The sequence below is a fragment of the Coregonus lavaretus genome, assembly GCF_964263955.1.
Source record: "Coregonus lavaretus genome assembly, chromosome: 25".
NCBI lineage: Eukaryota > Metazoa > Chordata > Actinopteri > Salmoniformes > Salmonidae > Coregonus > Coregonus lavaretus.
Window position 1 is genome coordinate 1,284,867 of NC_140012.1, and position 27,212 is coordinate 1,312,078.

Here is a 27,212-nt window from a genome sequence, read left to right on the forward strand (position 1 = left end):
CTAGTACTTTACCATAGCAATCATTCTGAATGCAGGTTGTGGGTGAGAAAAAGTTCAAATTGTTGAATATCCTTCATCTGGCTGAATTCCAATAGGAATTACAAATCACTATATAAGCCAGTAGTGATGGGAAATTCGGCTCTTTTTACTGACTAAACTCTTTCGACTCAAGTTTCATGTTTTATTAACTGTATGTACAAGATACGCATGGTATACGCCAGGGCTGTGGGTTCGATAAAATAATGTATGCGCTAACTGTAAGTCGCTCTGGATAAGAGCGTCTGCTAAATGACGTAAATGTAAATGTAAATGTATACATTGTCTAACAAAAGGTGTACTTGCAGGTTCGTTCTTGACAATGCAACAACAATAAGAAATAATAAAATATAAGAATATGAACATAAATTACATTTGGCTCAGTAGAATAGAATAACATTTTAGCATAAGTATAATACAGGAAGGCACAATTTATTACATTATAGTAATTTAGCAGACACTCTTATCCAGAGCGACTTACAGGAGCAATTAGGGTTAAGTGTCTTGCTCAATGGCACAGCGACTGATTTTTCACCTAGTCGGCTCGGGGATTAGAACCTGCGACCTTTCGGTTACTGGCACAACGCTCTTAACCACTAAGCTACCTGCCGCCCTCTTCTTCTTCATCACCGGAGTTGCCTTAGGTCATCTCAGCCAAGAGCAACAGGTAAATCCGCTGTGCGGGGAACAAAGTAACTAATGTAATGTTCCAGATCTGGGAGGCTGAGAGATTTGTGGAGCTTCCGATTCATGATCCAGAAGTGTTTGTTGGTCGTAGAAAATATTGCACGAACATTCTGAGCAAACAAAGTAATAATTAATGCAAAAATAGGCATAAAAAAACAAAGTCGAGCAGGACACGCACCATCCTCAGCGAACAATAAACTGCAGGACCCACTACCAGTGAACAATGAACTGAAAACTCAACATAGTCATGATTCTACAAGTCTTTCGTTCACATGTCATTCACTATGAGGGGCTTATCGGAGCTTTCATTTGTGACTGAGACTGCTTTAAACAATGTACATTTGCTGATTACTTGGCATACAAATAATATTATTTCTTGGTACATTTGAAATTAGGTCTAGTTATGGTCGCAACTGGACAATAGATTAAGAACGACTCTTGGCGGAATGCATTGCTTGACTGCCGTGAGGGTGATAAGCACAATATTGTTTGCGAACTGCAGCACCCCAAACGATTCGTTCTTGAGTTTGTATTTGCTGGACAGAGTCTGTGTATATTTTGGTTCCACAAAGCTGTGTCCATCATAACATTAATTAACAATGAATTGCATTTATTCTGGCACCATGCAATCAATTATCAGTTCTAAACGTATTTTTATTCTCAATGCTGCCTGCAGCATGATCTATTTTGCCTGTGCGCTTATATGACAGACAGTTGTTGGTTGGTGCACGTATCCGGAGTCACCGGAGGAGCGCATAATAATCCTGCTGTAGAATTCATTGCAGCCTGTAGGTCAAACTAACGTCTAAAATGAACGAGTCACTCAAAAACACAAATCATGACCTTTGAGTCAGCAAAAAGAGTTGTTAAAACAAACTAATTGTTCACGAACTGCACATCACGACAAGCCAGCATATTGTGACTTGTAGATCTGATATGGCCCAAGAACCAGGATCATCAGACCAAAATGTTAGGAGAAAACTATGCCATAACTGAAGGTCTTATGACATGTTTAATATATAGTCATAAATGGTTTACATTTAATTCAAAAACATGGACTTACACAGTCATTTGATAAAAGTTTTAGAACTTGAAGCTTTTGACTGCAAAAACCATTTCTCTGTCACTACAAAAACAGTCATGGGTGGGTATCTCTAACATTCACTTGAAAGGCATGCTGGAAAATATGCAAATACGGCTCTACCTACAATGTTAAAACAACACCCCCAAAAATTACTGTGACACTACTAAGTGTTCAGTATTTGCAACACCCACGGTGTTAGGGACCCACAGGGTGTTAGTTTGTCAACAATTTGAAAAGTGTTAGTTTAACACTATTTCTATGGGTCACATATACACACAAAGAAAGTGTTACATTTAACACTGTGGGTTTTCAAATTCTAATCTCAAATTTGATGTGCACATAGAATCTCACTACCAATGGCTTGAGTGCTGAGATTTTATCTAAAAGTCATCCATACACCCACCAACACACAAAACATATTTCATAAGTTTTCGAATATGAACAACAATGTTGAAATGTAGGACTAGTAGGACTCCTGATATAAGAAATGTCCCAGAACTGTCACAAATGTGTGCAGTAATTAAGTGATAATGCCCTTGAAGCCGGTGTTTGGAGGATATATTGGCAGAGGTGTTGTTAGATTCGAGACGTAGTTGAGGTCCAGCAAACCGTGCCAATATATCCTCCAAACCCCGGCTTCAAGGGCATTATCCCTTTTATACAATGGGTTACCAACATATTCAAGTAATGATTGACATATTTTCATTAAAAACTTAATTTTGATTAATTTATTCATACTACTTCATCCTTCCACAAGATATAGTCCCGACACAAATCTAGGGTTGCTACCCAAGCTGGCTGGTCGTTCGTTCTATCAGTTCGGTTGTCAGTCGTTCAGTCTTTTTGTTACAGTGGCTTGCGAAAGTATTCACCCCCCTTTGGCATTTTCCCTATTTTGTTGCCTTACAACCTGAAATTAAAATTGATTTTGGGGGGGTTTGTATCATTTGATTTACACAACATGCCTACCACTTTGAACATGCAAAATATTTTTTTATTGTGAAACAAACAAGAAATAAGACAAAAAAACAGAAAACTTGAGCATGCATAACTATTCACCCCCCCCCAAAGTTAATACTTTGTAGAGACAACTTCTGCAACAATTACAGCTGCAAGTCTCTAGGGGTATGTCTCTATAAGCTTGGCACATCTAGCCACTGGGATTTTTGCCCATTCTTCAAGGCAAAACTGATCCAGCTCCTTCAAGTTGGATGGGTTCCGCTGGTGTACAGCAATCTTTAAGTCATACCACAGATTCTCAATTGGATTGAGATCTGGGCTTTCACTAGGCCATTCCTAGACATTTAAATGTTTCCCCTTAAACCACTCGAGTGTTGCTTTAGCAGAATGCTTCATTGTCATTGTCCTGCTGGAAGGTGAACCTCCGTCCCTGTCTCAAATCTCTGGAAGACTGAAACAGGTTTCCCTCAAGAAATTCCCTGTATTTAGTGCCATCCATCATTCCTTCAATTCTGACCAGTTTCCCAGTCCCTGCCGATGAAAAACATTCCCACAGCATGATGCTGCCACCACCATGCTTCACTGTGGGGATGGTGTTCTCGGGGTGATGAGAGGTGTTGGGTTTGCGCCAGATAGCATTTTACTTGATGGCCAAAAAGCTCAATTTTAGTCTCATCTGACCAGAGTACCTTCTTCCATATGTTTGGGGAGTCTCCCACATGCCTTTTGGCGAACACCAAACGTGTTTGCTTATTTTTTTCTTTAAGTAATGGCTTTTTTCTGGCCACTCTACCGTAAAGCCCAGCTCTGTGGAGTGTATGGCTTAAAGTGGTCCTATGGACAGATACTCCAATCTCCGCTGTGGAATTTTGCAGCTCCTTCAGGGTTATCTATGGTCTCTTTGTTGCCTCTCTGATTAATGCTGTCCTTGCCTGGTCCATGAGTTTTGGTGGGCGGCCCTCTCTTGGCAGGGTTGTTGTGGTGCCATATTCTTTCAATTTTTTTAGAATGGATTTAATGGTGCTCCGTGGGATGTTCAAAGTTTCGGATATTGTTTTATAACCCAACCCTGATCTGTACTTCTCCACAACTTTGTCCCTGACCTGTTTAGAGAGCTCCTTGGTATTCATGGTGCCGCTTGCTTGGTGGTGCCCCTTGCTTATTGGTGTTGCAGACTCTGGGGCCTTTCAGAACGGGTGTATATATACTGAGATCTTGTGACAGATCATGTGACACTTAGATTGCACACAGGTGGACTATATTTAACTAATTATGTGACTTCTGAAGGTAATTGGTTGCACCAGATCTGATTTAGGGGCTTCATATCAAAGGGGGTGAATACATATGCATGCACCACTTTTCCGTTATTTATTTTTTATAATTTTTTTCATCCCACTTCACCAATTTGGACTACTTTGTATATGTCCATTACATGAAATCCAAATGAAAATCTATTTAAATTACAGGTTGTAATGCAACAAAATAGGATTTTATTTTTTTGAATACCTACTCATTCAAGTGTTATTCTTTATGTTTTACTATTTTCTACATTGTAGAATAGTAGTGAAGACATCAAAACTATGAAATAACACATATGGAATCATGTAGTAACCAAAAATATGTTAAACCAATCAAAATATATTTTATATTTGAGATTCTTCTAATAGCCACCTTTTGCCTTGATGACAGCTTTGCACACTTTTGCCATTCTTTCAACCAGCTTCACCTGGAATGCTTTTACAACAGTCTTGAAGGAGTTCCCACATATGCTGAGCACTTGTTGGCTGCTTTTCCTTCACTCTGCGTTCCGACTCATCCCAAACTATGTAAATTTGCTTGATGTCGGGGGATTGTAGAGGCCAGGTCATCTGATGCAGCACTCCATCACTCTCCTTCTTGGTGAAATAGCCCTTATACATTCTGTAGGTGTGTTGGGTCATTGTCCTGTTGAAAAACAAATGATAGTCCCACTAAGCCCAAACCAGTTGGGATGGCATATCACTGTAGAATGCTGTGGTAGCCTTGCTGGCTAAGTGTGCCTTGTATCCTAAATAAATCACAGACAGTGTCTCCAGCAAAGCACCCCCACACCATAACACCTCCTCCTCCATGCTTTACGGTGGGAAATACACATGCGGAGATCATCCGTTCACCAACACAGCGTCTCACAAAGACACAGCTATTGGAACCAAAAATCTCCAATTTGGACTCCAGACCAAAGGACACATTTCCACCGGTCTAATGTGCTTGTGATTCTTGGCCCAAGCAAGTCTCTTCTTATTATTGGTGTCCTTTAGTAGTGATTTCTTTGCAGCAATTCGACCATGAAGGCCTGATTCACACAGTCCCCTCTGAACAGTTGATGTTGAGATGTGTCTGTTACTTGAACTCTGTGAAGCATTTATTTGGGCTGCAATTTCTGAGGCTGGTAACTCTAATTATCTTCTCCTCTGCAGCAGAGGTAACTATGGGTCGTCCATTCCTTTGGCTGTCCTCATGAGATCCAGTTTCATCATAGCGCTTGATGGTTTTTGCGACTGCACTTGAAGAAACTTTCAAAGTTCTTGAAATTTTCCGTATTGACTGACCTTCATGTTTGAAATTAATGTTGGACTGTCGTTTCGCTTTGCTTATTTGAGCTGTTCTTGCCATAATATGGACTTGGACTTTTACCAAATAGGGCTATCTCTGTATAACCCCCCCCACTCCCTTTTCACAACACAACTGATTGGCTCAAAAGAAGTAAGAAGGAAAGGAATTCCACAACTTAATTTTTAACCCTCCCGTTGTCCTAGGGTCAAAATGACCCGCCACTGTGTTGAACCAACTTTATTTAATTTTTATATTTTGGGGATCATTTGTGAGAAGGAGGCAGTGATACTTTCTTTAAAGTCTCACTGCCTCCTTCTCACAAATGATCCCCAAAATATAACAATTAAATAAAGTTGGTTCAACACAGTGGCGGGTCATTTTGACCCTAGGACAACGGGAGGGTTAAGAAGGCATACCTGTTAATTGACTACCTCATGAAGCTGGTTGAGAGAATGCCAAGAGTGTGCAAAGCTGTCATCAAGGCAAAAGGTGGCTATTTGAGGAATCTCAAATATAAAAATACATTTTGATTTGTTTAACACTTCTTTTGGTTACTACATGATTCCATATTTGTTATTTCATAGTTTTGATGTAGTTCAATGTAGAAAATATTAAAAAATAAATAAAAACCCTTGAATGAGTAGGTGTTCTTAAACTTTTGACCGGTAGTGTATGTATCTATGGACATAGTCGTTTGTTGTAAATGTTCCATTGCCATACTGGCTGGCAACGTTCTTATCCCTTGCTAGCTAGCTAGCCAACTACAGCTAACTTACAGTCAGGTCAAACAGTGCAGACAGAATAACAGCAAAGTAGCTGCATTTGCATTTGTTTAAGCAGTTTTTTTCTGTGAATATTTCATTTGTGCAATTAAGAACATTCAAAACTAAAATGAGAAGATATTAGACAACAATATAACATAGTGACAATAACCTACAGGACAACAGACAAGAATGTAAATGAAAAAAATAAAATAATCATAATAATAGTCATAATAAAAAAAGAATGAGACATTGGATCATATGTTCGGTCACCTGCCGTAGGCTACATTATTATACATTAAGTGTGAAACATTACGTGAGGATTATATAGAGATGCAATCAATGTGATGTGAGGGGAGGGCAGATTCTCCATATAATCAATAAAAGGTTGCCAAATTCTGTAAAATGTCTCCAACTTATCCCTCAAGCAGTAAATAATTTTCTCCAGTGGGATACAACTATCAACTTCCGATAGCCACATTGCAACTGGCAGGGGGGAATCCGATTTCCATTTCAAGGCAATACATTTCTTGGCAATCGCTAGCAATATTTCTGTTAGCTTTATAGTATGGCTTTGCCTAAGATTGGAATTAGTAAAGTTACCCAGTAGACAGACCTCCGGGTCTAAAGGGAATGTAGCCCCATGAATTGAGGATATGGTATTGCATACCCCTTTCTAGAAACAATGTAGTTTTGAACACTGCCAAGTGGAATGGAGGAATGTTCCTTCATCTGAGCCACATCTAAAACATAGGGAGGAGATATCAGGGTTGAACTTGTGCCATCTAGATGGGGTGATATGGAGCTGACAGTCTGTATCTGGAGTTCAATGTCCATGCATAGGTCACTCCATTGTCCCTCATCAAGATTAATACCCAGATCTTTTTCCCATCTAAGTCAGGGTTTATCTAGCTCAGGCAGTGGTAGTCCTGACATAAGGGCACCGTAAACACGGAAAATGGTCCTGAACAGTCGTTGGTCTGCATGGCAGAGTTGTTCAATAGGTGACATCTTACGTAGGTTCCATTGGCCCTTGAGTTTCACCCTAATAAAATAAAATTGAGTAGTTGTAGGTAACTAAAGAAGTCCTTGTTAGACAAGTGGTATTTCTGTTTCAGCTGTTCGAAGGACATAAGAATTCCCTCCTGATAACAATGTTCCAGAAGAGTGATACCCTTATCAGACCATGGTCTAATGTTACTATTCTGGAAAAACATAGGAATCAATCTATTGTTCCATAGAGGGGTTTTAAGCTAAATAAATCCCTCTCGTCTGAACAGCTCATGCAGTTTGCACCATGCCAGGACAGAATGTATAATTAAAGGTTTGTCTGTGATAGTTTTTATAGATTTCATGTCCCATTTGTAAAACAATTCTGCCCCAGTATCCTCATGTACCTCAAACTTTTCAATGTACAGGTCCTTTTCAGAAGGACCATTGTCAAACCTCTGAGCCAGAAATCTAGACTGCGCAGCTCAGTAATACATTCGGAAATTGGGGCTGTTTAAGCCCCCTTGACCATCATCAAGGGTCAGTTTGCACAGGTTAACCCTAGGGGATTTGCCGTGCCAGATAAACCGTCTGGTCAGTTTGTCGCGAGAGGAAAAGAATGCTGCGGGCACAGGGATGGGGAGAAATTGAAACAAATTTTAATTACATTAATTCTACCCAGTAGAGTGAGAGGCAAGTCCATCCATTTACAAAGGTCACTCTCCACCTTTTGCAACAAGCAGGCCAGATTGAATGTATAGAGGTTGTTCAGGTTACCATCTACCATTATGCCCAAATATGCGAAGCCCATAGGCGACCATTTAAAATGAAACTTATGCTTGATGTTATGACAACTGTAAGATTTCGCTTTTATCAAAATTGACCTTATATCCAGAGAAATAACTATAATACTGTAATAGAATGAGAGAGGGAATGTTCTGAGTTCGTTAGAAATAAGATAAGGACGTCCACAAAAAGTGATAATTTATGGGTGTGGGGACCCACCTCAAAGCCATGTATGTCAGGGCACGTTCTAATGCCCTCAGCCAACGGTTCGATGGCGAGGGCGAAGAGCTGGGGGCTAATTGGGCAACCTTGTCTGTTCCCCCTATAGAGAGGGAAAGAGGAGGAAGTAATCCCATTGGTAGCAATCCTAGTTTTAGGGGATTTGTAGAGTGATTTTATCAAATTTACAAACACGGTGCCTAAACCAAACTTTTCCAAGAAGCGAAAAAGATATGGCCATTCGACCATATCAAAGGCCTTTTCGGCATCGAGAGAGACAAGGTGAATTATATCAAAGAACCTTCTGAGATTATTGGAGGACAATCTATTAATTATGAAGCCAGTCTGATCTGGGTTGACCAACAGGGGGAGACATGACTCCAGTCTCCTAGATAGCATCTTGGTGAGCAGTTTACAATCTGTATTAAGCAGAGATATTAGTCTATAGGAGGCGCACTTTAGCTGGATTTTCCCTTTCTTGTGAATTACTGTAATCACAGCTTGAGAGAAATACTCTGGAAAGCAGTTGTCCTCCCCGGCATTTTTAAGGAACTCCATAAGGTAGGGTACCAACAGCTCCTTACACTCTTTATACAACTCTCTAGTCTCCCGAGTGGCGCAGTGGTCTAAGGCTGTGCCACCAGAGATCCTGGTTCAAATCCAGGCTCTGTCATAGCTGGCTGCGACCGGGAGACCCATGGGGCGGCGCACAATTGGCCCAGGGTATGGGAGGGAATGGCCGGCAGGGATGTAGCTCAGTTGGTAGAGCATGGTGTTTGCAACGCCAGGGTTGTGGGTTCGATTCCCACGGGGGGCCAGTACAAAAAAAATAAAAGAAATGTATGCACTCACTAACTGTAAGTTGCTCAGGATAAGAGCGTCTGCTAAATGACGTAAATGTAAGCCATCCTCCCCAGGAGATATATTAGAAGGTAAAGATTTAATGGTCTCCAACAATTCAGGGACTGAGAACTGTTCACTCAGGCGCTCTCTGTCTTCCTCTGACTGGCATGGGAGGTTGACAGAGGAGAGAAAATAGTTGATCTCTGATAGATCATCGCTTGATTGGGAAGTATAGAGGTCCTCGTAATATTTCTTAAAAGTAGCATTAATTTCAGTAGGGTCAAAATATATCTCATTAGTACGAGTTTCTACAGCATTAATTGTCCTCTTACTTTCCTCTGGTTTCAGTTGCCATGCCAATACTTTGTGTGCTTTCTCTCCAAGCTCATAGTAATGCTGTTTTGATTTAGTGATGGCCCTCTCAGCTTGATACGTGTTCAGAGTATTATATTTAAGTTTTCTATTCACCAAAAGCCTGTACAGGTCTTTAATCGGGCCTCTGGTAGGTTTTCTCTAGCTCAGAGATTTCAGATTTAAGGACATTCAGTTCGGCACCGTGTTTTCTCTTCAACCCTTTAGTATAGGCAATGATCTGTCCCCTCAGATAGACTTTCAATGCGTCCCAAAGATTGAAACTGTCAGGAGCGGAGGGTTTGTTTGCCAATGTAAAAATATTGATCTGCTCTTTGATGAATGCACAAAATTCAGGTTGCTTCAGGAGTGTAGAATTTAGTCTCCATCTACAGTATATGCTCCATTTACCTTGGTAGGAATAGAGACTGATAATACCAGAGGAGAATGGTCACTAAGCAATCTGGAGAGATAATCGGTATCAAATACTCTATGAAACAGTTGGGTTGATAGCAAAAAAGTATATATGCGTGTGTGTGTATGTGTGTTGTGTGGGGGTCAATAAAAAGAGTAGGGCTTATCCTGTGGGTTCATCTGTCTCCATATGTAAATTGAGATCCTTCAAGAATGACATGGTGAGCGTGGCGGCTTTCGTAAGAGGGGAGGGTTTATCAGAGGACCTATCAAGAACTGTATCTAAACAAACATTTTAATCTCCTTGAGCTAGTAGACATCCTGGTGGTGCTTGAGCAACCTGTAGGAAGATATTCTGAATAAACATATGGTCATCGAAGTTAGGAGCATAAATATTCAATAGGGTCCAAGACTCCGAATACATATGCCCCTGCACCAAAACAAACCTGCCTGAGGGATCAGACATGGTGTTGCTGACACAGAAGGGGATGTGTCTACTTATCAAAATTGAAAACAAACGTTGTGAATAGACATTTATGGCTGAATATTTACTGTTAACAATAAGGGCTGCTTGAGTCTCTTTTCAGGAGAAGAGGAGAAACATAAATGGAGGTAAAGCAATGGGCTTAAGCCTACTAATTTGCTCCGCCCAGTGGATATTGACAAAACCAAGATATACTTTCCTGTAAATGTAATAAAACTCACCATGGGGAATAAAACTGTTCGTTGAAAATGTCCAAATCAACTGTAGCGACCAAGTCGCGGGGTAAACAGATCCAAATTCCAAGTAGACATCAGCAGTTCAGTCCCAGGACAGCACAAACAAGAAAAAAACTATAAACTGCGTCATATCCCACAGATAGACCTTCGTGAATCAAATGCGGTTCAGATCTTTGAGAAAAGTGAACACTTCTCCCGGTGTGTCGAAGAGATGGCTTCGGCCATTGTACTGAACTTTCATCCACGCAGGGTGAATGAGGTAACCGGTGATGTTCTTCTCCTTCTGTGCTTTGGTGGCTGGTTTGAAGTGCTTGCGACGTCTGGCGAGATCCGTGCTCATATCCGGGAAAAGGCTGACCCTCTTGCCATTGATGGTGATGTCCCCTTTGGCTCTTGCAAGTCGCAGTATCTTCTCCCTGTCCTGGAAACGGAGGAACCTGATCAGGACGGCCTGTGGGGGCTCATCTGGCATGGGTTTCGGTGTTGAGGTGCTGTGGGCGTGTTCGATTTCCAGCGGCTTGGTGAAGTTGGTTATGCCTAGGACATCAGGGATCCATTGAGTGAAGAAACGGACCGGGTCACGGCCCTCGCTGTCCCCTTCAATCCCACCACACGGATATTGCTATGTCTGATCTGGTTCTCCATCTGGTCTACCTTGTTTTTGAGATAGGCATTGTCCTTCTGTAGCTGTTTCATAACCTGGTCATGTCGAGTGACGGTATCTTCAACTGTGCTAATGCGCAACTCAGCCTCAGTCGTTCTCAAAAGCAGATCATTCAGGGAGGATTTCAGGTCGTAAATGGATGAATGGAGTTCAGCCGATTTCTTGTCAATTTTAATTGAAAGACCTTTGTTAGCATCTTGAATTTCCCGGAGGAGAGTAGCAAGCACACCGGAAGACTCGGAAGAGGCTGCTGAGAGCAACAGTCTGGAACTGTCGTCTGAGTTAACAGGGCTAATGCTAATCTTGCTAGCTGTGGCGTCACCATTATCTTGGGATTCAACAAAGTTTTGGTCATCCTTCTTGCCTCTCGGCCGGAGGTCCATGGCTCTTTGGGAAGGTATATTGTTTCAACGTTGTTATTTAGGTAATAATATGATAACTTTGATGAGCTCAGTTTGTTAACGTCTGCTCAGCTCCGCGGCATCACGTCATTTAAGCTGTTTTCTAGTGACAATGTCTAGATGCTTTTTCTAGTGGAGATCAAGTTTATATATTGCCTGGCTGGGCTGATGAGATAGTGGATTGCACAGTCAGATGGAACAGAGTAAATAGGCATTTTAGCGTCATAGATTTAGCCGGTGGTAACTTGTGGAATAGACACAGGCTGGAATGCGATTTCAACCAATTAGCATTCAAGATTAGACCCACTTGTTGTATAAACTGAAGCATTCATGAATCTAGAGCATGTGAAAAAAGTGCACCCTTAGTAAGTGCACATCAAATACGTACAAACCTAAGCAGACAGTTCTCCATTCGATTATGTTATTTTTACTTGCACCATATTTCTGCCTGCCTCGAATCAGTGTGGGCATTCACTACTGTCCCGGACCTTAGTATATACTGTTGCCCTGGACTTAAATGCCTTGGCTTCTATGGGTCAATAGTGTTTATGGTGGATTCAAGAGTATGTTGGGTTGTTCGGAACACTGGTTCAATTTCTGGGTTTGCAATGAAAGAGATGGATTGTGTTATATAAGCTTAGCAGCTAATCCTTTACCTTGGTCTAGCCTTTAGCTTGGTGGGCCAAATGACATAACCCACTATGTCAAATATGATATAAATCAGTGCTTTAAAAAAAGGCTTTATAAATTGAGGCTTCACAAAGCATCTAGAACCTTGTCATGTCATACTCATAAATGTTCTACGATGGCCCAACCTCTTTCCCTCTTGGGTGCATAGCCAATATTGGACCTGGCTCCAACCGTCCCCAAAATGCTGTGCAGCAGGATGAGACACGCTCCATAAAGTGCAGGTGTTCACATTATACCAGGTACCACTTACTTTGATGAAAGCCCACAACCAGGGGTGTAGTGGAGGGTAAACACTGTTGTGAAATACCCACTTATTATTGCGTTCCCAGAGATCAAAACGCTAATATTCTAATCACGCCTGCCTCTCTGCGAATGAGTGGAATCCTGATTCAGGTATAATCGTTATGTTGGCCTGCTCCCCACGATTTGCCTGGTTAGCAGCCCATTCATTCAACACTGTCCAACATAGCATTGCAAAGGGAGGGTATATTACTGGAAACTTTCTAAGTTTACCAGTAAACTACCATAATTTTGGTATCTTTAAGTATTAAAGTGCATTCGGAAAGTATTCAGACCCCTTGACTTTTTCCACATTTTGTTACGTCACAGCCTTATTCCAAAATGGATTAAATCATTGTTTTTCCTTATCAGTCTACACACAATACACCATAATGACAAAGTGAAAACAGGTTTTTAGAAATTATTGCAAATATATTAAAAATAAATAAAAATAAAATACCTTATTTACATAAGTATTCAGACCCTTTGCTATGAGACTCGAAATTGAGCTCAGGTGCATCCTGTTTCCATTGATCACCCTTGAGATGTTTCTACAACTGGATTGAAGTCCACCTGTGGTAAATTCAATTGATTGGGCATGATTTAGAAAGGCACACACCTGTCTATATAAGGTCCCACAGTTGACAGTGCATGTCAGAGCAAAAACCAAGCCATGAGGTCAAAGGAATTGTCTGTAGAGCTCCGAGACAGGATTGTGTTGAGGCACAGGTCTGGGGATGGGTACTAAACAATTCTGCAGCATTGAAGGTCCCCAAGAACACAGTGGCCTCCATCATTCTTAAATGGAAGAAGCTTGGAACCACCAAGACTCTTCCTAGAGCTGGCCGCCCGGCCAAACTGAGCAATCGGGGGAGAAGGGCCTTGGTCAAGGAGGTGACCAAGAATCCAATGGTCACGCTGAATGAGCTCCAGAGTTCCTCTGTGGAGATGGGAGAACCTTCCAGAAGGACAACCATCTCTGCAGCACTCCACCAATCAGGCCTTTATGGTAGAGTGGCCAGACGGAAGACACTCCTCAGTAAAAGGCACATGACAGCCCGCTTGGAGTTTGCCAAAAGGCACCTAAAGGACTCAAACCATGAGAAACAAGATTCTCTGGTCTGATAAAACCAAGATTGAACTCTGTGGCCTGAATGCCAAGTGTCACGTCTGGAGGAAATCTGGCAAAATCTCTACGGTGAAGCATGGTGGTGGCAGCATCATGCTGTGGGGATGTTATTCAGTGGCAGACACTGGGAGACTTGTCGGTTTTGAGGGAAAGCTAAACGTACAGAGATGTCCTTGATGAAAACCTGCTCCAGAGTGTTCAGGACCTCAGACTGGGGCGAAGGTTCACCTTCTAACTGGACAACGACCAGTTTTTGCTTTGTCATTATGGGGTATTGTGTGTAGAATGATGAGGAAAAACAACAATTTAATCAATTTCAGAATAAGGCTGTAACGTAAGAAAATGTGGAAAAAGTCAAGGGGTCTGAATACCTTCCAAATGCACTGTATATGTAATCTATAACAAGACATCTAGTGACCCTTTTGGGTAATTCAGATTTGTACAGGTGTCTGTAATTATCTCTGGCCCTCTGTGTGGCCAGAAATAATGAAATAAGATGATTTCCCCTCCCAAAAAAATTATGACAAAGCTGTAAAACATGATCCTCAATATAAACCATCAACTTAGTGAATACTATTGGTGTTTTTTTATGAGTTCCAGCATGAAATACCCTTTATTTTTTATACACAGTTCTATTTATTTCACTATGTCAGTGTGTAGTTGTTGTCAATGTTTTTTGCATCAAATTGGTGGCAATTGTGAAAAAAAGTAAATAGTTGGAAGAGTTGCAAAGTTAATTGAAAATAATGATAAGATGCTTTTTTCATTAATTAGGCAATTTTCTCTTGAACCATATGATCTATCTACTTGAAACTCATTGACAATATGGACACAGATATACAAAATAAATACTATATATTAATACTTTTTTTTTTGTTACAATAGATTGCCATACATTTTCTGTTAATTACCAAAATTACTGAAACTACCGGTAGCTTTGAAACTCTAGTCCAACAGCAAACTCCGTCCACGGCACAGGCCAAGATGTGAAACTAACTACCTCAGCCCAGAGCAACGCTGGCAAATGGCAAGTACAGATGCCGCTGACAGTCGGCTTGCGAGATGCCGGACATAAAGCAATTTTTTTAACATCCCTGGTCTCCTGTCGTGTCAACAGACATCCCTCAAACAAAAAACAGACTGTCTGAGAATGAGTGTACAACTATCAAATAGTCACTGATATTTCAGTCAGGTGGCCAGCTAGCTAGCTAGTTAGCTCAAGCCAAGGGCTCTTGCTACTGTTAGCCAGCTAGCTAGCTAGCTAACATTATAGCTAGCTAACTAGAAGGATGAAGTTAGAAGCTAATGTTAAATAAAGCCTGACCTCAGCAGAAGTTGACTGAAATGAAGCTAGCTATAACTTTAACAAAAGACAGGCTACTACAGTGCCTTCAGAAAGTATTCACACCCCTTGACTTTTCCCTAATATTGTTGTGTTACAAAGTAAGATTAAAATGGATTTAATTGTCTTTTTCTACACAAAATACTCTGTAATGTCAAAGTGGAAGAAAAATTCTAACATTTGTAAAACCATTATCAAAATAAAACACTACTATACAGTATCTTGGTTAGATACACTACATGACCAAAAGGATGTGGACACCTGCTCATCAAACATATCATTCCAAAATCATGGACATTAATATGGAATTGTTCCCCCCTTTGCTGATATAACAGCGTCCACTCTTCTGGGAAGGCTTTCCACTAGATGTTGGAGCATTGCTGCAGGGATTTGCTTCCATTCAGCCACAAGAGCATTAGTGAGGTCGGGCACTGATGTTGGGCGATTAGGCCTTGCTCACAGTTGGCGTTCCAATTAATGTCAAAGGTGTTCGATGGGGTTGAGGTCAGGGCTCTGTGCAGGCCAGTCAAGTTCTTCCACACTGATCTCGACAAACCATTTCTGTATGGACCTCGCTTCGTGCACGGGGGCGTTGTCATACTGAAACAGGAAAGGGCCTTCCCCAAAATGTTGCCACAAAGTTGGAAGCACAGAATTGTCTAGAATGTCATTGTATGTTGTAGCGATTTCCCTTCATTGGAACTAAGGGGCCTAGCCCGAACCATGAAAACAGCCCCAGACCATTAGTCCTCTTCCACCAAACTTTACAGTTGGCACTATGCATTGGGGCAGGTAGCTTTCTCCTGGCATCCGCCAAACCCAGATTCGTCCTTCGGACTGCCAGATGGTGAAGCGTGAGTCATCACTCCAGCCGATATTTGGTATTATGCATGGTGACCTTAGGCTTGTGTGCAGCTGCTCGGCCATGGAAACCCATTTCATGAAGCGCCCAACGAACAGTTATTGTGCTGATGTTGCTTCCAAAGGCAGTTTGGAACTCGGTAGTGAGTGTTGTAACCGAGGACAGACTATTTTTACGCGCTACGCGCTTCAGCACTCAGGGGTTCCGTTCTGTGAACTTGTGTGGCCTACCATTTCGCAGCTTAGCAGTTGTTGCTCCTAGATGTTTCCTTTTCACAATATCAGCATACACAGTTGACCGGGGAAGCTCTAGCTGGGCAGAAATTTGACAAACAGACTTGTTCGAAAGGTGGCATCCTATGACGGTGCCACGTTGAAAGTCACTGAGCTATTCAGTAAGGTAATTCGACTGCCAATGTTTGTCTATGGAGATTACATGGCTGTGTGCTCGATTTTATACACTTGTCAGCAACGGGTGTGGCTGAAATAGCCGAATCCACTCATTTGAAGGAGCATCCACATACTTTTGTATATATAGGGCAAGTATTCAACCCCCTGAGTCAATACATGTTAGAATCACCTTTGGCAGCAATTACAGATGTGAGTCTTTCTGGGTAAATCTTTAAGAGCTTTCCACACCTGGATTGTGCAACATTTGCCTGTTATTATTTTCAAAATTCTTCAAGCTCTGTCAAATTGGTTGTTGATCATTGCTAGATAAACATTTTCAGGTCTTGCCATAGATTTTCAAGCAGATTTAAGTCAAAACTGTAACCCTGCCACTCAGGAACATTCACTGTATTCTTGGTAAGCAACTCCAATATAGATTTTTCTGTCCTGCTGAAAGGTGAATTCATCTCCCAGTGTCTAGTAGAAAGCAGACTGAACCAGATTTGCCTCTAGGATTTTGTCTGTGCTTAGCTCCATTCCGTAAATGTTTTATCCAGAAAAACTTCCCAGTCCTTAACGATTACAAGCATACCCATAACATGATGCAGCCACCACAATGCTTGAAAATATGGAGAGTGGTACTAAGTAATGTGTTGTATAGGATTTACCCTAAACATAACACTTTGTATTGAGGACAAAAAGTACAATGTTGTTGATCTATCCTCAGTTTTCTCCTATCACAGCCATTAAACTCTGCAACTGTTTTAAAATCACCATTAGCCTCATGTTGAAACCCTGTTCCTCTCCGGCAACTGAGTTAAGAAGGACAGATCTTTGTAGTGACTTACATTTAAGTCATTTAGCAGACGCTCTTATCCAGAGCGACTTACAGTTAGTGAGTGCATACATAATTTTTTTCATACTGGCACCCCATGGGAATCGAACCCACAACCCTGGCATTGCAAACGCCATCCCTGCCAGCCATTCCCTCCCCTACCCTGGGCCAATTGTGCGCCGCCCCATGGGCCTCCCAGTCGCGGCCGGCTACGACAGAGCCTGGATTTGAACCAGGATCTCTAGTGGCACAGTTAGCACTGCGATGCAGTGCCTTAGACCACTGCGCCACTCAGGAGTTGGTGTATTGATACACCATCCAAAGTGTAAATAATAACTTCACCGTGCTCAAAGGGATATTCAATGTCTGTTTTGTTTTTGTTGTTGACCCATCTACCAATAGGTGCCCTTCTTTGCGAGGCATTGGAAAACCTCCCTGGTCTTTATGGTTGAATCTGTTTTTTTAATTTGCTGCTCGACTGAGGGACCTTACAGATAATTGTATGTGTGTTGTACAGAGATGAGGTAGTCATTCAAAAATCACGTTAAACACTATTATTAGAGATTAGCGATTAGATCAGGGGTTCCCAAACTGTTTTACTCTGGCCCCCCTTCTGAAATTGAGGAACATCCTATTTCTATGGGCACAAGCACTGTTCATGCCACAAACTGTTCACACCCCTCTTGTTGGCGGAGAGCAAATTTTGCTGGTTTACAGCTTATTTCCTGCATTTATACACTTTTTCTCATTGGGTGCAGAGAACATTTTGCAATTCTAAAGCTAATTTTCTTGCATTGCTATACATTTTGCCATGTCTAATGTGTATTCATGTGATATTTGAGTGACTCAAACATTACAACAAAATCTATGGGCAAAAAAACCTAGCAAAAAAACGTTAGTTGACATTGTCTAGTTCAGCGGTTCCCAAATGTGGGTTCGCCTGATATAGAAATGGGGTCGCGGAAGAATTTCCAAAATCCCACCGACCCCCCAAAATTATATATAATATATTCAAAACTGTCGTTAGCTACATTTCCTAGCTATTCCTCTCTGCTATAAATCATACTTTATATCTATCTAGCTAGCTAGTCATCTAACGTTAATCGTACTATATTCCAGCAAAGCGTTATATATTTTGATAACTTGTTGTAGAAAGCTAGCTGAGGTAGCCTACTTTGCTTAGTGCCACATGAATTCGTTATGCAGAGACTTTGGTGTCAATATGTTTACAAATCACATCTTCATAGATCCATTTCGGCCCAATCAATGTATTGAGCTAAATCCTTGCTTCAGCATTTAGCTAGCTAACTAGTTAGCCAACTATGTGTGTAGGCGTTCATTAGTAAGCATATCACTCTGTGACCTTCAGTCTGGTCTGGTCATGCCCAGCTCTGAAATTACTCAACTTAGTCACCAACAACTGAAACAGCTGATGGGGGCATTGGACAGCCAGGCTGCCACAATTGAAAGTCGTTTTGACCAAAGCTATAAAAACATACTAGCTAATGTGAGTGAGATGTTGCTAAATCATCATTTTCCATTATCGAACTAAGCATTTACTACGTCAAGTTAACTGAGTAGCAGTGTATGTGTTTAGGAGCTTGTTGCTAGTGCTAATGTTTACATGACTATTGTCGTATCGAGTAAATGCTGGCAATTATTGCTGATAAACAAAGGAGTCTGCTCATACTGTACCTTTGATCATAAGTTTATTCATATCACAAGCTTTCAGCATGAGTTACAGGTGTCAAGATCACCCGGAGAGCAACGTCCCAGATTGCAATGGCTGCTCTAACCTCTTCTTCCTCCAGCATATACTTATAAACAATGTAAAAATATGGGTTGCTCCCTCTGCTGTCCAATCACCTGTCTCCCCTGGGGCGTCACCCTACAAATGGCTGCTTTTGAACTAACATAAACAGTTTTTCAGTTCCACATGAAAAACATTAACAAAGACATAATCCTAATACACTACACTATAAAACTCCACAGTGAACAATATTCAAGTTGTTGGGAAAGTGTAAACACAGATACAGCATGCCGAGACACTCCACGAGACTCCACACATTTTCCTCCATGCTCCGTCAATGGTGAGTCCATGCAATTCTTAGAAGGCACTCCATCAGACAACCTTGTCAGTCTACCATGCTCGCAAAGTAGTAAGGGCACGAGATAAGCACAGCATGCAATTACTCTCATTGCCACCGGCATCGACATTGTGCCAAAGTCGTATATTGTACCTTTAAATATGATTGATAAAGCCTTTATTAAGCGGTGCTTGTGTCCCCCTTAAAAAAAACACTGGTTCATGTGATATTTTACATAGTATGTCTAGGGCTCCAAAACTGTGCTCTGTAAATGAATGGTGCTGATGGGCGTTAGTAGCCTACACTTTGGTCACCTAGTCATCTGGTTTATCCAAATATCCTCCAATTTCATGAAAAACATGATTTTGACTGTTTATTACCTTCAAGAAGGTCGATTCAAGCTGTAATACTGCCATCTGTAGGATGATAATGAGTGGTCCTTAACCATAACCCTTCCCTAACCCTAAACCGTAACCGTTTAAAATTTAATGGGGAAACGTTGGATTTGGAACACTCTACAATTCACTTGAAAAGGCACATTGGGAAATTATATTGGAGCCGTGGCTTAGTGGGAGTGTGGCTTTCAGTTTGTTATTTCTGGCCACCCGTGAGTGGAAGTGTTGTACCAGTTTAAGTCATCTATGGTAGAGACACATTTTTGTTAATTTTAGGAGCTTATGGATTTGTAACTGTGGTGGTTCCCTATAATGGCAAAGTGTACCTTTTCTATATGCTTACTTTTGTACCTGTGGGTTACATGTCAGAAAGGTAATGTCTGAGGTATGAACTGGGGTGCAATTATGTACCAAAAACTACAAAGGATGACCTTAAAGGGCACCACCCCAGTGACAAGTGGTTGTACCCCTTTAAATCAAATGTAAACCTTTATTGTGTAGGTACAACATACTCAATGAGCTAATCTGCTTTAAGAAAACAATTACAACATACAAAAAAGTGGGACTTCAAGTTGTCATATGGGACACATACACACACATACACAGAACACTCACACACACATGCATGCAAACAAGCAGACACACCCAGGTTCCTTTTTTTCTATAAAAAAATAAATAATATAATATTTGTATTCACAATGAATGAAATATAAAATGTAAAGACAATGTAAATTTCCCCCCTTTTTGTCCCCCTTCGACCTCCCTCCTCCCATCCCAGAATGCCTCCAAACACATTTAAAAAGAAAGGGAAAGTAATTGAGTTACATGTCAGAAAACAAAAGTGTACAACAATGTTACTTCAATACAAGGATTTCAAGTGATTATGTGATTGTATAGGCCTATATAGCAGTAATCTCAAGGGGTGGGGGTGGGGCCAAGAGTACTAATCTGGAGGAAGTGTTTGGAGCTGTTCGTGAGTTGGTTGACCCTCGAATGGTATACTTTATTCTTTCTAATTTTAGGAACAACATCAGATCCTTTGAGGCTAAGGGAGGATTGATAGATTTCCAATCCAAAAAAATCATTATGTGGGCTAACAGGGAGGCAAAGGCAATGGCATCTAGCTGTCTATTGGTCAGAGAAGGATTGTTGTTTGGTAATTTCTGCACTAGGCTACACCTTTATATCAAATGCTTCAGAAGGGGTTTTAAATATAGTGGACCAATAATCTGCCAGACGGGGACAGCACCAGAACATGTGGGTAAAGTCCGCCAAGGAGCTTTTACACCTGTCACATGTACCATCAATATTTGGGTACAATTTGGACAATCTGGCCTTACTGAAATGGATACGGTAAAGTACCTTAAACTGTTTAAGGCTGAGCCGGGCACAAGAGGAGCTTCCATTAACCCTAAGTAAGGCACTATTCCAGACTTCGTCAGAGGTCTCTCCACCGAGTTCCTTTTCCCACTCAGATCGGATTTTATTGAGTGACAGGTTATCAAAGGACATGATTATCTAAAAAATACGGGATATGAGTCCCTTTAGTTGAAAAGGTGTTTTCAAAAGGGCATCCAGACCCGATCCGGGTGATAGAATTGGAAAGGTTGGGCTTTGAGTGCGAATAAACTGGCGGATTTGGAAATATCTAAATAAACTTGAATGGGGTTGATTAAATTTGATAGCGAGGTCTTCGAAATTGGCAAAGGTGCCATCAATATAAAGGTCATTAAACTTAGTAAGGCCATTCCTCTGCCACAGCCTGAAAGCTGAATCCAGTTTGCCTGGAAGGAAGAGGTGATTATTACATATAGGACCTTGAATAGAGAAATCACAGAATTTAAAATGTTGACGGAATTGAGTCAAAATGTTAAGAGTATTGATAACAATTGGATTGGATGTGTAGCACGAAGCTGAAAGAGGGAGAGGAATGGCCTTACTAAGTTTAATGACATTAACAGTTGAAGTCTGAAGTTTACATACACTTAGGTTGGAGTCATTAAAACTCGTTTTTCAACCACTCCACACATTTCTTGTTAACAAACTATAGTTTTGGCAAGTCGGTTAGGACATCTACTTTGTGCATGACACAAGTAATTTTCCCAACAATTGTTTACAGGCAGATTATTTCACTTAGAATTCACTGTATCACAATTCCAGTGGGCCAGAAGTTTACATGCACTAAGTTGACTGTGCCTTTAAACAGCTTGGGAAATTCCAGAAAATGATATCATGGCTTTAGAAGCTTCTGGGTGAAAGTGTTGTGGTCAGATGAGACCATAATGGAGTTCTTTGGCATCAACTCAACTATGACCCCAAGAACACCATCCCCACCGTCAAACATGGAGGTGGAAACATTATGCTTTGGGGGTGTTTTTCTGCTAAGGGGACATGACAACTTCACCGCATCAAAGGGACGATGGACGGGGCCATGTACCGTCATATCTTGGGTGAGAACCTCCTTCCCTCAGCCAGGGCATTGAAAGTGGGTCGTGGATGGGTATTCCAGCATGACAATGACCCAAAACACACGGCCAAGGCAACAAAGGAGTGGCTCAAGAAGAAGCACATTAAGGTCCTGGAGTGGCCTAGCCAGTCTCCAGACCTTAATCCCATAGAAAATCTGTGGATGGAGCTGAAGGTTCGAGTTGCCAAATGTCAGGCTCGAAACCTTAATGACTTGGAGAAGATCTGCAAAGAGTAGTGGGACAAAATCCCTCCTGAGATGTGTGCAAACCTGGTGGCCAACTACAAGAAACGTCTGACCTCTGTGATTGCCAACAAGGGTTTTGCCACCAAGTACTAAGTCATGTTTTGCAGAGGGGTCAAATACTTATTTCCCTCATTAAAATGCAAATCAATTTATAACATTTTTGACATGCGTTCTTCTGGATTTTTGTTGTTGTTATTCTGTCTCTCACTGTTAAATTAAACCTACCATTAAAATTATAGACTGATCATGTCTTTGTCAGTGGGCAAACGTACAAAATCAGTAGGGGATCAAATACATTGTATATATTCTTTATTCCATTCCTTACTTAGATGTGTGTGTATTGGGTATATGTTGTGAAATTGTTAGATATTACTTGTTAGATATTACTGCACTGTCGGAGCTAGAAGCACAAGCATTTTTCTACACCCACAATAACATCTGCTAAACACGTATGTGACAAATAACATTTGATTTGATTATTAAACATGAACTTAATCGTGAAAACAGCAGCTCTTTGCTGTATTCGTTGTCCCTCTCTAGTCATGGTTTTAAAAGTTTTGAAATCTCACACTATCAACTTTTCTGTGCGTTCAAGGTAAAAAAATGTACAGTCTATGGCGTGAGTAAATTGTGCAGACACGGTGGTCTGAGCTATCTGATTGACCAGCGTTAGGCCTATGGGTGCACTTGATTTGTTCTCTGGACCTGCCTGGTAGGCGGAGTTCTACCTTCAGACACATGAAATGGTTCAGAATGGGAAGACTTTGCCTTCCCGGCACTAGGGCTGCTGAATCAAACGCACCTACCGCCAACAGCGCGAAATTATTTAAATGTTTGGTGATCAATTAGGAATGCCTTGGAGATCGATCGATCGCGATCGAACAAAAGGCTGCTAGTTTTATAAAACAACATCAGAACAAAAGGCTGCCAGTTATAGAAAAGCGCAACACCCTTTACAATTTCCAGTTGGTGACCACTGGTGTAGATGAAGGGGAGGAGACAGGTTAAAGTAGGATTTTTAAACTTGCGACAAATGAGACATGGATTGTGTCTTATTCCAGTGTTAATACGAAATTGTAACTATTTTGCACTATGGCCTATTTATTGCCTTACCTCCATAACTTGCTACATTCGCACACACTGCATATATATTTTCTGTTTTTATTTTTGACTGTTTTGTTTTTGTAACTCTGTGTTGTTGTTTTTATCGCACTGCTTTGCTTTATCTTGGCCAGGTCGCAGTTGTAAATGAGAACTTGTTCTCAACTGGCTTACCTGGTTAAATAAAGGTTAAATAAAATAAAATAAAAATATGTGTGTCATTCAGAGGGTGAATGGGCAAAATGTAAGTGCCTTTGAACAGCATATGGTAGTAGGTGCCAGGCGCACTGGTTTAAGTCAAGAACTGCAACGCTGCTGAGTTTTTAAAGCTCAACCGTTTCCTGTACGTATCAAGAATGGTCCACCACCCAAAGCACACCCAGCCAACTTGACACAACTGTGGGAAACATTGGAGTCAACATGGGACAGCATCCCTGTGGAACGCTTTTGACACCTTGTAGAGTCCATGCCCCAACGAATTGAGGCTGTTCTGGTTGCTAAAATTCTAATAGTTCGCCTAATTTCAGTTTGTGACTAAACAAGCATTTATAGTGTAGAGAATCATAGTACCATCTAAACCGTTGTGAAATATATTTTCCATAACTACAAATATTGTATTTTCAGCTGTTTGAATTTGATGTACAAAACCGAAAGTAAAAAATTCAAAAATTAAACTTAATAACGGGAAGCATAGACATGGCGCACATAGAACAGCTCTACCACTTCTTAGACTTGCTTTCAATGAGAATGACACATCTATAACACACATTCTATGTGAATTTGGTCAGGTCTCTCAAAAAGTTACATATTACAGCTTTAATGTTTTGCACACTGAGTTGCTAGTCTCGGAAATCTCAGACCTTGGAGAATTGCACAAGGTTTTGGGAAGATGCCGGATTCTCTTGGGTATTTCTAAAGGGGAAAAAAAATTCTGGGGTGGGTCCTCTTCAGACAGACAACTCTCCAAACAAATCATGAGTTTTGGTAGGCAGCAGTGACGTCACCGACAGGGCTCTAAAGTGTCACCAATTTGGTCGCATGTGCAACAACATATTTTGCTGTGCGACCAGGAGTTTTATTTTGAGAGCACTGTGCTATTATAAAAAAAATCTCCCAGATAATAATTGTTGTAATGATAAGGCTTCGCTGTACTGTTGTTTCTGAGTGCTGTAGAGAAACAAGTGAGTGCAGATTCGTTAGTGTCATGGTTGCACCGTTACTACAGTGAAAATGGCTTGCTTCTAGCCCAACCAGGTCAAAAGATCTGACCCATATTACCGGCGCAACATTTTTATATTTTTATAGCTGATCACCGGGACCGCATTTTACATTCATAAACCATGTCGTGGGCCATTCTAAAACTACTTGCGAGTCGATGTTGTTAACCATTTGTTTACTTTTGTTCAGTGATGTTATTTAATTGGCTAGCTAGTTAACAACCTGTTAACTTTACCAGAATATCCAAACATTTGGGGGCACAGAAAAAAAGGGATAGCTTCTTCAGGAGCTCTATGATCATAGATAGCAATGAGTGAATGACAGATCTCTTGCACGTCGTCATCACAAACATGACATTTTTAAAGAGACAGTGTACAATAGGAAAATAATGCTTTCACACAATGTAGAAACTTAATATTCCACAAATGACTTAGTAATTTAAATCACAGGTATTGGTATCAACATTTTAGCTTTCATAATAAAGACATGTATTTACAGTGTTACTGTTTCTAGGGCACAACGTGCTTCAAAATTAGCTAGAATTCCTATAGGTCCAATATAGGCTGAATCTCAATCCATTTAAAAAGTCTTATTTTCTGGTGCACCTAAATTTCATGTAGTGATCCTAACTTTTGTAAATTGGCATCACCAGTGTTGCCAATTATAATTTGTTATTTAGAGCCCTGGTCACCGGCGACGCTCTTCCAATTTCCGAATCATCCGCTAAAGCTGATGTACATATGGCTTTTTAATAACCTTGTTTTAAGATTATCCATGTACATACTGCTTTTAATGTCATACAAAAAACATATGGAATTGTTTTAAGATGATCCATGTACATACTGCTTTTAATGTCATACAGAAAAACAGTTGTTGACCTTAAACTGGTACAAAATGCAGATAAAACAAAGTATATTCTATTCTCTAGAGCCCACAACATTGACTCCACAGACTAACATAGATTGAATGGAGCTCAAATTGAGCATGTCCCCACATATAAATACCTTGGCATGTGTATTTTGACTTAAGAAGACTCTTGTAGTCGAAACGCGTTGCAGTTGTGCGTCCTGATGTTATATACTGTATACTATAGACTGATCTGCTCCTTGTAAATATTACCTGTAAATAGTTTACTAAAGTTCTCTGCATTGTACTGGCCAACTACATGTTTTCGTTTTTAGGTTTATATTAGAAATAGTCAATACAACACATCCAAAATAGAAAGTCTTCCCCATTCCATATCTTCTCTCTTCCTCGCTCCAGTCTACCCATTATTTTCCTCACTCCTCAATAACCCCACTACTCTTGGTTCCCAGTTCCTTCTCTCTTATACTATTCATGCATGTCTTAATAGGAGTCCTTTGTCAACGTTCTCTCCCCTTCTATTCCTTTCCCCTGTCCCAATCTCTTTTCTTCACTCATTTCTCTCCACCACTCTAGTAGGGCTATCAACTCGGACCAAACTCAATCTGGGAGATTGAAGGAAACGTTCTAACTTGATTTGGTGACTCCCCTTACAGATGTTAAAACTGCAACTCTGTTGATATGCATCTTCTTAGGGTTAGAGCCAGGTTGGGGTCAGGGCAAGGGTAAGGATTAAGATGAGGGTTAGTGGATAGTTAATAGAACAATATGTTAATAGTTGAAAGAGTACAACTCATCAAATAAAGTGTAACCGAAATGTCCTAAAATTAAAGACAATCTAACTGAAAAGCTTTACCGTTCGCCTTCAGAAGAACAAACCCTTAAGTCTCCAGACCAAATCGGAATGGTGGCAACACTAGGCAGATGAGCGATCCCTTACCTTGTCCCATTGATCCCATGTCTGGCGGCATGCCTACCATCCGCTCACACAGGACATAGTCGTTGGGGTTCAGGAAGGGAAGCTGTTCCATCATTGATTGTTTTGGAATCAGGTAGAGAACCTCAGCAATCTGACCGTCCTCAATGATCGACATGCGCCTGACCGAATTCTTGCGCTTGGCCCGGTCCATCACCACCATATCGTCGCCCCGGCTGGAGCCACATATCTTGCCCAGGCTGCTGAGGTTGGGCATGTCGATACTAACAAAGGTCTCGGCCCAGCAACGAGGGTTGCAAACTGACTGCAAATTAGAAACCATGCAGAAGTACTGCTGGTTGGCAAGAACCAGAGGAACAGTAGGACGGTCGAACGGCAAAGCAGAACACAGGAACGGTAGGGCGGCTGAACGGCTAAAGCAGCGAAAAGCACAAACACCCTTTGAACCGTCTCCGGTATTAAGCTGACCGCTAAGACTTTGTAACTTTGTATGTGTGTGTGTTTGTGTTGTCCGTCAAGCACTGCAAGACTAACTCCTACTCACTCCCTTAAGAAGATTAAGAGGGATGTATTTTTAGTGTTTATCTGCAGGGAAGGTATAACAGTGGAGCCGTGACGCAGGAAGTCAAGTCAAATGACTGGTACAGTCATTTTATCTATCTGCATTTCCCCCTCATCCAATTTCATGCCCCTGAGGCATATCAAAACAAGAGCAGCATGCATCCATGGTAATCTCCTGTGATTGAGGGACTCTTTAAGAAGATTATGAACTTCAGCCTTGTGTTTTTTTACCATCATATGTATTACAGTTAAAATCAATCTCTTTATAGCTAAAGCCACAGTTAAGCTAGATCACAGGTCAA

At 41.0% G+C, this 27,212-nt stretch overlaps 1 protein-coding gene across 1 annotated transcript in view; it reads right to left on the reverse strand.

The window, feature by feature from the left end:
- Positions 1–26,605, reverse strand: part of ablim1b (actin binding LIM protein 1b) — a gene marked incomplete at both ends in the record, with an annotated part of 155,847 nt that extends 129,242 nt beyond the window's left edge. Inside the window, one exon of the mRNA XM_084141432.1 lies at positions 26,353–26,605. Within this exon, the coding sequence (XP_083997558.1) occupies positions 26,353–26,605 (253 nt within the window). The remainder of the gene's footprint in view (positions 1–26,352) is intronic.
- Positions 26,606–27,212: the final 607 nt, after the last annotated feature.